The sequence below is a fragment of the Daphnia pulicaria genome, chromosome 5 (assembly GCF_021234035.1).
Source record: "Daphnia pulicaria isolate SC F1-1A chromosome 5, SC_F0-13Bv2, whole genome shotgun sequence".
In the NCBI taxonomy this organism is placed as follows: domain Eukaryota; kingdom Metazoa; phylum Arthropoda; class Branchiopoda; order Diplostraca; family Daphniidae; genus Daphnia; species Daphnia pulicaria.
Window position 1 is genome coordinate 746,793 of NC_060917.1, and position 11,973 is coordinate 758,765.

General features: G+C 39.2%; 1 protein-coding gene and 3 long non-coding RNA genes across 10 annotated transcripts; 2 read left to right on the plus strand and 2 right to left on the minus strand.

Annotated features, from left to right (window-relative positions):
* Positions 1-30: 30 nt before the first annotated feature.
* LOC124340683 lies at positions 31-2,893 on the plus strand. Of its 3 annotated transcripts, none has more exons than XR_006918153.1 (5): positions 31-338; positions 623-771; positions 1,210-1,436; positions 1,764-1,972; positions 2,387-2,893. It is a non-coding gene; the product is annotated as an uncharacterized LOC124340683 (long non-coding RNA). The 3 variants fall into 3 exon arrangements; XR_006918152.1 differs by having other exon boundaries at positions 32-338; positions 623-744; XR_006918154.1 differs by lacking the exon at positions 31-338 and adding an exon at positions 439-555 and having other exon boundaries at positions 623-744.
* An 808-nt stretch (positions 2,894-3,701) lies between these two features.
* Positions 3,702-5,014, minus strand: LOC124341634. Of its 2 annotated transcripts, XR_006918552.1 has the most exons (4): positions 4,605-5,014; positions 4,382-4,515; positions 4,088-4,306; positions 3,702-4,027 (listed from the first exon to the last, which is right to left on the minus strand). It is a non-coding gene; the product is annotated as an uncharacterized LOC124341634 (long non-coding RNA). The 2 variants fall into 2 exon arrangements; XR_006918553.1 differs by lacking the exon at positions 4,605-5,014 and having other exon boundaries at positions 4,088-4,303; positions 4,382-4,492.
* Positions 5,015-5,489: 475 nt separating this feature from the next.
* On the plus strand, positions 5,490-5,936 carry LOC124341635. The gene is made up of 2 exons (XR_006918554.1): positions 5,490-5,549; positions 5,610-5,936. It is a non-coding gene; the product is annotated as an uncharacterized LOC124341635 (long non-coding RNA).
* LOC124341632 (protein CREBRF homolog) lies at positions 5,628-10,880 on the minus strand. 4 transcript variants are annotated; one of them, XM_046794580.1, is made up of 13 exons: positions 10,662-10,880; positions 9,205-9,423; positions 8,861-9,140; positions 8,524-8,712; positions 8,375-8,461; positions 7,914-8,295; positions 7,535-7,849; positions 7,319-7,420; positions 7,030-7,246; positions 6,785-6,961; positions 6,638-6,711; positions 6,424-6,570; positions 5,628-6,347 (listed from the first exon to the last, which is right to left on the minus strand). In XM_046794580.1, the coding sequence occupies exons 2-13, from the start codon at positions 9,384-9,386 to the stop codon at positions 6,253-6,255; spliced, it is 2,247 nt and encodes a 748-aa protein (XP_046650536.1). In that variant the 5' UTR covers positions 9,387-9,423; positions 10,662-10,880; the 3' UTR covers positions 5,628-6,252. The 4 variants fall into 4 exon arrangements, with proteins under 4 accessions (XP_046650536.1, XP_046650534.1, XP_046650535.1 ...); XM_046794578.1 differs by having other exon boundaries at positions 8,524-8,688; positions 8,786-9,140; XM_046794579.1 differs by having other exon boundaries at positions 7,319-7,375; positions 8,786-9,140; positions 10,662-10,879.
* Positions 10,881-11,973: the final 1,093 nt, after the last annotated feature.

An 11,973-nucleotide genomic window follows, 5' to 3' on the forward strand; every position in this document is an offset into this window, starting at 1 on the left:
TATTAGGCGATTGAGTTTCGTATATTGGCAACGCCGCTGTTCTCATTTCCCCGAAAGTATGTCTGCTGTTCGTTGTCATCAGAATTCTCGCTGCCGCTGGTCGTAAGCTAAACAGTCGTTAGGATTTCATTTCAGCCTGTGCTAAAATGTTTCAGCAATTCTTTGATAACCAAAATATCCGTACACATTAAGTGCTATCTTTTGTTTCTCGATTCCCTAATCGTCATACCTGGGTTGTACGGCTACGTTGGTCACTTTACACGTGGTTGCAAGAAAGCAGTCCAATCAAGGAAATGTTAGAGGCATCCCAAGATTTGGATTTTTCTTCATTTGAACAGGTAAGAAACTGTAACCCCAAACAATAAAAATAATGTAACCAGTGAGTGGTAAAAAGAAAGGATCTACTACAGATCACAAGGCTGAGTATAGGTTTGATAAATTTATGTGATTTGCATTCCAAGATTCTCAACAACATTGTGAGCAAAAAAATACTTCAAGCTTGAACTAAACCCCCCATAATCTAATTACATACTTCAGTGTTCAGTGTTTCACAGAGTGCAATCTTACTTATTTATATATCTAAAGTCGTGTACTAATGTTTCTTTGATAACTTTGCATTTAGGACTGTCTTGAGGCAACAGCGGAGAAACAATGTCTGAATGAGGAGCTTACTCGGTGAATTCGAAACTAATTGAAACATCTAATCAATTTGAAAAACTTGACTGAAACAATCAAAGGACTATAGTACCAGAATTTTTTCTAATTGGATATGTAACTATTACCTATTTCAATTTACATATACTTAAGGCTTAAACTCCAGAATGAATTACAAGAATTATATCAAGTGAAAGAAGTGGCTATTCAAAACCACTTTCAGTACCCCTATCAAATATCCTTTTAGTGGCTTAAATAAGGTTATTAAGAATTTAAGATAAAGAGTGACTGCTTTCAGTTTTGAAAGTAAATTATTTTGCTATAATCTAGTCTAAATTTAATGTTCTTTGATGTGTGGTTATGCACGGTTTCTTATATTTAAAATCACCTACCCGCAACTCTTTGGCATCTGCTAAATGGTTTGATTTCATTTAAGAAATAAAAAAAACCATTTAAATGTTTTACTTCTTTTTTTACGTTAACTTGCACTCTCTTAAACATATGATATTCATTAATTTGTTATTTGTTTCTAATTACAATTTCTCTTTTATAAAGATTGAAAGCAATCCAGCCGTCCCGTCCAATCGTTCGTGAATGCTAAGGGTGCTAAGGACTGTTTGCTGTCACTAGGTGGCTAAAACTATGCCCACTTGATGGCACGATGTCAAAGGCACTGAGCGAAAAAGTCTGGAGCTGCTGTGTACAGTTTCAAAATGTCGTCTCTTACTACCTTTATCGGGTGAACGTTTCGTCACATGCAGAACAACTTCAGAACAATTAAAGTAATTGTGGTAATTATGTTGATCGACTTTCGAACTGTAAGATTGCAGATTTAAGTAGCTGTGACTAGAGGGTAGATCTTTTTGCTTGTTGTAGAATTTTCAGTTAAGACTGCTAGTTTAATTTCCATTGGTCTGATCTATGTTATTTTTAAGTTGGAAAAAAACTTGACAATGTAGGCCTAGATTCCTTTGTAAGATTGGTTTATTATAATTACTTTAAAATTCTGAGGGATTGCGTAGTTTAACTTTACTTTGTCATTTTGTTATACTACATGAGAATTTGTTCTTGATAGTTAACCAAGTTTTGTCTGGGCTTCTTTGTTGCAGTCTAATGTGGACATGGATTTTTTGCAGTCATCCAGTGAAAGGTGTGAATAAATTGAGATGTTGCATGCAGTCTTTGGTGCCAATGTTGTCCTGGATTGTGGGAGAGTTCCATGCTTCAAGTTTTATGGCATCAGTCACTGGATCATTATGCATTGTGGTTGCTGAAATGTTGGACATCTAGTAGAACTGCAAGAAGCCTTCTTGAAATGGTAATTTGATAAACATTTTATGTTCTAACTTGGTTAGTATCATGCATGGACTACTATAATTGCTTACATTGGTTAATTTTAACATTTGGGGATTTCATCATGTCAATAACTCTTTCCTTCAATCATATGTAAATTGAGTTATGGTACTTATGGATTGTTTAAGGGGAATTTGTTAACAAGATAAGCAGATACTGTAAAAGAATGTTTTTGTTTTGCTGTAGAGTACTCTACAAAATTCAAATGAATTTGTATTATCTTAAATGAGTAATCTAGTTTCATGTAAGTTTTGTTTCAACTTTAGTTACTAGATAGTGTTGCCATAGAATATTTGGGTTAACTCCTTTTGAAGTGATTTTATTTTTATTTTCTACAAAATTTCCATTGATGCAAACATTAATTTCATTTTGGTCATAGGTTTATGTTTACATAGCAGTGATGTTGCTGTCAAATGGGCCATGTTGTTGCAGCCTGCTGGCGAAGGATTTTTTGCATCGAGTTAAACTGTTGCTGTGCCTTGGTCCAGACTGCTGGTGTTGTGCAATGTGCACAGAATTTCCATCCAGATTTAATTGTAATTTGTGTCTATGCAGTTAACCGTTTGTATGTTGAGAATGAACAAAAACAGTAAAAACGGGGAATTTTTGCGTTGAACAAATAATAAACATGTCTTTGCGAATGGGAAATCAGCGAGGAGGAGATGGTGTGGGGGGGGTAGTTGATTTTCATTAACTAGAAGAAGTGGTGGTTTGTTTTAATAAGGTAGAAATAAAATCCTTTGTCTATCACGTCCACAAATCCATATACCTTTCTATGTAACCACATTTATTCTTCAAACCCCATAACATCCACCAACATCCATTCATTAAACCCGCATTGCCCCACAAATGTAAAATATCTATAATATGTAAATATTATTGTTGAGTAAATAAACACTATATAAAATGTAAAACCATTTTTATACTGGAACATTTACAAAATAAACAATTCATTAAAAAGAACGTCCGGTGAAAGACAATTTTTTTTGTGCGAGGCTTTTTAGAAAGCAATCCGCCACCCTATTTGACAAAAAGTGATAGTTTGTTTTCACGTAAATTGCGTCAGACGGTTACAAAATTTCTAATTTAACAGTCACATGTAGAATTTTGGATCTATTCTGCTGGTACAAATCACGATTCTTTCATTTTTATTATTTATGAGATGTGTTAAAAGCAATTGTGAGTAGCCAATAAAATGATAAATTGAACTAATTCGCCTTTTCAGAATATTTTGAAGATAGATCACAAAAAAATCTAAAAACAACAAAGTGATCTAAAACCAAAACATTCAGAAAGAGTGGATTAGTCAAATTTTTTAGCTTATCACAATTGCTTTTAACAAATCACCTAAATTAACAAGCTTAAAGAATCGCAATTTGCACCAGTAGACTAGATACAAATTTCTACATGAGATTGTTGAACTAGAAATTTTTAACTGTCTGACGCAATTTCCGTGAAAACAAACTACCACTTTTTGTCAAATTGGGTGGCGGATTGCTTGCTAAAACTCGCACATGCAGTGTCGGCGTAGATCCAGGGAGATTACCTGGAAATGGAAGAAGAGAGAAGAGTGCGAGGCAAGTTTTACTGGGGAGCGATTAGTCATACTAGGCTTCCGGGTTAGACTCATGACCCTCTAAAAGTTTTCGTCGGATCATGCGCCTTCCAAGTCCCCGTTCGACCAGAGCCCTCCCCTCCTCCTGGTTTCACAGCGGGTGAGTGACCACCGGCGGGCGTTGGTTAGTGGTTAGTTAGGGAAACGGGGCCACAGAAAAGAAGGGAGCCCAGATTATGCACTTGTCTACATCTACATAATTAAGACTACTTCAATTAGTTTCGGAGACACCAATTTTAAGGCATTGACAATCAACACTGTCCAGGAACACACCAGAAGTCCAGAACCACAGACGGTATGCAAAAGCTTGAACTGGAAACGGGCTGCAAAACCACATGTCATCTGTCTTGATTTTCAGCAATCTCCCTTCAGTTTCTACGGCAAGATAAACGGCGAGGGCTTATCCTGAAAGAAGATTATTTAGATAAAATGTTCAAACCAAATTGTAGCGATATCAAGGAATACCTCTGATCTATCAATCCTAGATTATCCTAAATTCAAGCCCATGTGGTAGTCACCTCTAGAGTAGCAGCATTATTTGTGTTATCTGCAAAATAACAGCAAAGAATTGGAAATGGAGAGGATTTCAATAAAAGAGTGCTTCCTATTGGGAGGCAGGAACTACCCATAGATTTCAAAGATTGGCTTGACAGCACCCAAAGAATTTCGCTAACTTGATCACTGCTTAAGATACACCAATAAATCGAAGAGCAGAGTAATAAAGCTGCATGCTTAACAAAAACAGTATGTTATATTTACCAGTAACACATTCAAAACTTTTGGGATGTAAAGTTAAAGATTGGTGGTTGAAGTTGTGTTCAATAGGAAATATTCAACAACTTAATGCCAAAACTTGGACTGCCAATGACCCAATAGATCCATAAATGCAATACCTAGATAAGTCAAAAAAGCTCTTAAACACACATCATGTAGCGTGGAGTGTAAATATAAACTAAGTTGGTTGTAATATTTACAGATTTACTTTCATGTCATTTTGGAGTTGAGTTTGGTCCCAAAAAAACAAAGAAACGAGAAAATTGAACATGGTATCCGACATTGAAGATTGAAGTTCTCGCCAGCGAGAGAAGCGAGAAAGACACTCTAGCCATCTAACGTCGCGACTGACAATCACTTTTGATTTTCTACAACGGAAGTAAGCGATAGCTACTCAACTATTGAACTGACATCAAATTTTATTACATTTCTGTATTCCTCGTGAAATTTGGGATTTAAATGAACTGCTTATAGAAAAAATTAAATTTTGGTCAAAATCGAGATTTTCCCTTTCCTTTCAGGAAAATTCACGATTTTGGACGATTTTTGGAAATTTTCTACTGAAAAATAAAAGCGAATGGAAATTTTACGAGGATCTCAAAAATCAGGTTCTTTTCGACGTCAGGTCAATAGTTGCCATGCCATAAAACTCTTTATAAACCGGAAGTACGGAAAGATTCAATCAATCGAGGATATGGATCGGGTTTTTACAATTTTGAAAATGAGCTTTGTTCCTCAACTAATAAGCGTTAATAGTTATTATTATAAAACATGCTTGAAAAATCTTAACTTGAACTTTTTATCAGAAGTTTTACGAAGAAATCCGCGAAGAAACTAGATACACAAGAGTTCTTCAGTGAAATTCAAAACAAATTGATGGCGATGGCATCTACCGGTAAACGTTTAAACTAAACGCTATAATCAAATGAATTTCACTAGCGTGAAAAAGAATGGTAGACGGCGTGAAAAGAGTGGTGGACTGTAGACGAACGTAAACGTAAGTAAGCAAAGAGAACAAAAAGGCGACTGACCACTCCATTGAAGTATTAAACACGCACGAAAACAACTGATAGTCTAGTCTGACAATCGGGACATCGACTGAGGAGCAACTCTACAATGCAGAGTCTATACTAATCAGCATTCCAAAATAGAAGTGGGTCCTTTTCGCATTTACACGTAAAATTTAACAATAGAAGTTTTTTTTTTTTTGGAGAACGGAAGATTGTCTAACTTAAACCAAATAATCATTGTATTTCTTTGTATCGATCTCATCTACAATTTCCGCTTCGCAATTTCAGCGACAAAGGTACTGTTCATTGTTTACAATCGCAAAGAAAACCAACAGGGATCTAAATTTTTGTTATCGTCATTACATAGCATGATATATTCATGGCGAAAAGAAACGAGAGGAGAAAAGCCGCAGCATGTTTTGCGTGGCAAAGTGCACTACCGTTTCAGTACCTTCCCCTGCGTCCTATCATGATAACTTGGCACGTCATGATGATATCTGGACGTCTCTTTTCCCTAACGCAACCACAGACGATACATGAAAACATTTACCATTGATATACATATATACATAGCTGATGTATATGTCCGTATCAATGCTTATAAAGCTATAGTGTAAACAATATAACCAATAAAAAAAAGCTGATACAGTTATATATAACCAAGTTAGAACGGCAACCTCAGGACTTTCTTCGCGAGCTATTTGATGATTTAATTCGTCCCTGCATCCAAGGCAAATGAAATCTTTCTTTGTTTCTTTCTCTTTTTCCTTTCGTTCTTTTTCCAATTTCAGTTCCACCATGCAAGATAACGACTACGATCGGTTTTATTTTTTCCTTTCAATTTTCTTAGATTTCGTCCAGTCCTCCAGATGGCTCACCGGCTTTGACTCGTTCTAAAACCCGGTTGACAAAATCGGTCGAATGGCCGGCAATTTTCACTTCTGCATTAATAACAAAATTAACAGACAAAACTTTTAAATGTTGGCGTCCGTGACCTAAAAATTTAGTCACTTTTACTTGTAAGAGTTTTGGCGATTCGTTCCAACCGAGTCGAAGCATCCTGACCCTGTTGCGCAGTAGCGGAGGGATTTTGAGCCACGATCATGACATCATATTTAGCAGTAATCATGAGTTTCGTTTGAGATATAGCTGCCATAAGTTTCCCTGTAGAATATTAATTCAGAGTTAAAAGATACCCTATAAGAGTAAGGTATTTCAAATTGGTTATTACGATGTTCCTGTTCCAATCCGTATAGTTTAACTTTGTTGGCTTCATGCTGCGCTTTTTTCTTCAAACGGCACGCTCTGTAATATGACGCATATACATTTGTTGAATCTTTTTCGTTCGTTTGTTTTACAACATTTAAGAGCAACAAACCTGGATGCCAGTTTATTTTTCTCCTTTCTTGATTTGGGCCGAACAGCCATGGGCAGTTCACTAACGGGGGTCATGTCATTGATAAGCCGATTGAGTTTGTCCAGTTCACGGCCAATGCTGTGAAGTTTGCGTGGATTTGGTGTCAAGTCGTTGCCATCTCCCCGCCTGGCTTTCCCACTATATTAATGACAATATTACGCATTAAAATTATGATTTTATTTTATTTTTATGAAAGGATTTCGAACCTGTGTTTGATACCATCGACAGAGCAGTACGGACTAAAAACGGGGTCTTGAACCTTGTTCAAAACATGCGGGTCGACTGTCTCTGGAGCCAGGCTGATTTTGTGCCCTTTTGGGCCTTTGGCTTGAACGTTGTACTGCCAGAAGAATCGCTCCTTCTTTCCAGACGATGAACCTGCATGGGCTTCCCCTCGTCCCTCCTCATCACTGCCTCCCGAATCTGGTGTCGAAAAGAGGAGATTGTTGTGGTACGGAATGGCAGCTGCAGCTGGGCCAAAATTAGTGAACATACCTGAATCGGAGTCGTCGAAATCTTCGTAATGATCCGAATCGTCTTCCGAATCGAATCCTTCATCGTGAGAAAAATCAAAGGAACCAGGACTCAGTATTCCAACTTGGTTTCGATAAAAATAGCATCACGTTAATTTCAACCATAATACTGTTAACAAGTGAGCGGTGGAGGAAATCCAAAGACCCTTGTGCAACACTTGTCTCAAATTGCACATACCAGTGGAAATGGAAGAAGCGGAGCCGTGAACTTCTTCCACCAAAGAACTGGTAGAGAAGAGTCGATTGCGAGGCTCTCGCCGCTGCCAGGTGCTCGACTCGCCAGGGGCTGCGTTGCCACCAAGAATCGACGGACCAGGAGCTGAACTCGAAAGCCTAGCAAGGAGTAAAGGATTGGTTGCAGCCAAATTGGGTCGGGGGATGCTCTGGCCGCTGGCTCCTCCCGATGAAGACGATCCGCTGTTTGAAGTTCTTTGACGAGCTCCTCCCGAATATGTTGGACGTTGGGTAGTTGGTGATGGGGAATGGCTCCCTCCTAATTACCCAAAATTATTCTTATTTCATTTTCTTAAAGATGATTTTTCAAAATTTGAACGAACCTGTGGGATTAGGAGAAGGTAGTCGACCAGGTGAACGAATGGACAATAATTCTTGGAGAGCACTATTGTTTGTACTCTTTTGAGGAGGGGAAGTCGGATAAGGAGGAGGTGGCTTGACTCTACCACCTTCTTCGGTTCGTCTTGTCAGTTTGGATAGAGTGACGTGACCAAAATTGGCCGGAAGGCTAGCGGAAAGTGGGCTAGTGACGGTTGTGGAACTCATCCCAGCATTACTCTCCACGCCAGTGAGTGAGAAAGGTGTACCAGCATTGGGAAATGGCATGTCAACCGAAGGTAACTGCTCTAAATCAAAACCCATCTGAGATGTACCCAGCTGAGAGTAATCGTCTTCGTTGGCCATTCCGGACATGACATTTCTGTTCTGTTTTCATAATAAAAGTAATTGCTAATTAGTTTGTTGTTGAACTAGAAATTGTATTTTTAAAGAAATAAATTTTTACTCTGTGTAATTCAAAGTGGGACAGACTAGGCGAAGCGGAGAAAGCAGCGTTTAATTCCGCCATCCGGAATCGATCCGCACCCACATTCTGCGACGTAAAAAGAATTGATAAATTGATGGCAATTATTTAAGAATGGTTAACAATGTTACATCTGCTCCATTGAAAGGTTTGGTGTATCTTCCGGTCATTTGTGTTGGCATGACAAAGTCGTCGAAATTGAAATCCGTCAATAAAGACTCGTCATTGGCATTCAGCTCGGCCAAAGTTGGACCTTGAATTAAATCAGCCTTGTCCACCTGGAAGATGTCATCCTCCTCCATTGGGAACATGGAAATAGCCTATTTCAGTTTTGTGTAATAAAAATGAAAACAAAAAAGAAAAGAAAAATCAGTTGAGGAGGGGTATACATACTTTCATCGTCTCCAAGTCCGTCTCTAGATCGGTTAGCTCCTCTTTAATAGACACGGAGAGTGTCGGATTACTAACGGAATTGAGATGTTGGTGATGGTTGTTGCTGGTGCCGGAGAGGAAAAAGTTTCTCAAATCAGGACCCATGAAAACCGACTGGCCCTGTGATGGTGTGTTGAAGGGCGTAACGGGAAATGGGACGCTGTTCATAGTCCGTTGCATTTGAGATGGACCTCCCCACATGCCTCCCGCGGGACTGCTGCTATTCCCCACTTCTTGCTTGATGGATGGATAGCCCAGCATCCCGACGCCTCCATTTCGATTTGGTATGGGCAAACCGATTGGAGAGTGGACGTATCTTGAAGCAATAAAACGTGAATTCAAATTCAAATTTCCTAACATTTCGCTATGCAATAATTTACCTGTCATCTTGATCAAATTCTGGTTCTTCTTTGATAGGTGTATGCACCAGTGATGTCTGCATATCGTTGCTACAGTCACCGGCCATAAGAATGTCATCTAAATCAAACAGCACGGAAGGATCGAAGATGCCGCCTCCGGCCATCGGTCCGTTGCCCATTCCGCCCCTCGGGGCCGTCGTCATTTTTCTGTTTTTGGTCTTTACCTATACGTAATAGATCCTATTTTCAAGAAAATAAAAATTATATCATTAGTTAGGTATTTAACCAAATAATAAAGGGCCAACGGGTTGTAAAAATGTCGGACTTCCTGGTTATTTTTTAAAAAGATAATCGATAAGATCGATGGCGCAAGGCATTGGGAAATTCCTCAATCGCGGAAGGGCATGGAACGTGAGATGCGCGCGCACGTTGTTGTTGGTGTTGTTGCGTAAACGAGTTGGAACCTTGACAGCTTTTGGGTACAACTCTCACGATACAAGGGCGTTCCATTTCAAAGAATTTCTTTCTCACTCTCTGTGCCGTGACATTAGTAGAGTTTACTTAAAGGTCTAGACATGTTAATCAGAATTATTACCTAAGCTAACTTATCTACACACATATGGGCGAATCTCTGATCTAGCACAATACCGGGATTGTTGTGGGCGTGGTTTAAGGGAATTACACGCGCGTGGGAAACCTATCCAGTGGAAACAAAAATATAACTTGGAAAATAAGAATTTCTTCGCGTGCAATTCGCATACAAGTTCATTGTTGATTTGAAATTGCTCTAGGCATGCCGTGAATCCCGACGTAGTCAAGGTTGAGAAGGTGGAGCTCTTTATTGAACAATCAATGGGGGATGTCGTGAAAAAAAAGAACCACAGATACACGCGTTACGATATCCACCATGGTACATACACATGGATGAAAATGGCAATGTGGAAAAATTAATTTTCAAAATAGAAAGTCCTTGGGGCCTTGAGCGGGCCAAAGCCCTCGCTCAAGGTCGTACAACCAAGTTGTTTACTAACCCCCCCCCCCTTTTTCGTGCGCAAAGAGGGAATGGAAAGGCAACAAAAACAAATCAAAATGGCCGCGGGACTGACTGTGCCATTTCGGCCGCCAAACAAACGTTCTTTTTTTCTTGATGCAAGTTCAGGGGAATAGAAAACGATAACAACTCGTGTGTTTCTCTTGCCATGGTGTCTCTTAACCAAGAAAAACCCAAACACACAATTGTTACGTAACCAACAAATTGATATTGCTTTTTCCCGCCAAAAAAAACAAAACAAAATTTCATTGAAACAAACTGGTTCGAACCAGTTTGCCTTCAGCCATACTTTACTGCTGCCTGAAACCCGCGTGAGCATGGCTACTCCCGATAAGGCCCCCCCTTTCCTCCCAAACATTCCCTCCCTCCCCCCCCCACTTCTCCCATGCCACAATATTTTCACAAAAGTTTTCTCTCAATTTCTTACCTGGGTTGATCGACGTGTCGAAATCCAACTGCACTTATCGTTGCTAAATATCACCTACTGAAACTCACTTAGTTACGTTGTTGTTACGAATGTTTGTAAGACTGTTTAGAGATTTGTTTTGGTCCAGCAAGTGCAACACATGGCTCCGCTTTTGCCCACAACGCGTTCACTCCCGAACGAACGAATCCACTGAGCGATCTTTGGCTGTCTCTGTTTTGGTCGAAACCTTCTCCACACTCCCGCAAGGTTGTGACGTCACGTGGAAAATTTTCGACCAATCCCGAGTGTTGTTATGACTGTCTACGGGTCTAACCAATGGCAGCCATTGTTCCTCCATTGTTGCCTTTTTCCAATTTTCTTTTTGTTTACTTTTTTCTTTAATCATTACTTTATTAATTTTTGATGACAACTATGGGCTTAACATTCAAACACCTTTCTGAATTTATATATTTATTTGTGTACATTTTCCATAGCAGAAAAGTATTTCAAAATCGTTATTTTCTCATCGTTCCCTCCCCCTTTTAACCCACCCACCACCACCCGATTTCGATCGAAGTTTCTCTTCGAGTTCGACTCTCGAGAACGAGTTTCTTATCTTGGCGGAAGCCAACACGGATAGAGAAATTAGAAACTCTTTTGAAAATAACTCTCGGCTTACAAGAATTCAACTATTCTTTAGCATCCAAAACAAATGTCATTTCCTTCAAAGCGCTGGTATACGATTCGTACCCACGATCATGGCAGCAGCAAAAATGTAAACAAACAATATTTATCTTTTCTCTGCTGCCACCGTCCAAACGTATAATACCAATATTCAATAATCTTGTTTTACGAGTGTGTCCTCTCTAACCACTTACAAGTGCTCTCGAGTGTAATTTTCCAAATAGAGAAATCATTATGTACACAGCCAGCCCAGGTCAATATTGTCCCTTTATCGGTTCCATCCGGTTCCAACAGATCATTTCTACATTATTGGTGAGGAAATATCACGTGGTTTTACTAACAATAACACACGCGCAAAGCCATCACACGGTCTGTTTACCGATCTGATCCCCCCCAAACGTGACATTCTCATCGATTTTGCCCCTCTGACGTTTCCAAGTTCAAACTGAAAGAAACCGAGAAACGTTATGCGATCTAGCGACAGATATAATGCAGAGGACCCAAAAATCGACAAGTCATCAAATGAAACCCGACTAAGGCACGCAACTTGTTTTCCTCTGGCACCAAGATTAATATGATTTCTTGCGTCACAGTAATCAACTGTCTAGCCGTCGTAGATATATATATTTAAACATACAATCTTAAGAGG

Excerpts from the sequence above, each read along its gene's own strand:
- LOC124341632 (XM_046794577.1), bottom strand. The coding sequence starts at position 9,386 with ATGACGACGGCCCCGAGGGGCGGAATGGGCAACGGACCGATGGCCGGA. Across the intron at positions 9,141-9,204 it reads GAATTTGATCAAGATGACAG|ATACGTCCACTCTCCAATCG; the intron begins GTAAATTATTGC and ends TATTGCTTCAAG. Across the intron at positions 8,296-8,374 it reads CCCACTTTGAATTACACAGA|AACAGAAATGTCATGTCCGG; the intron begins GTAAAAATTTAT and ends TTATGAAAACAG.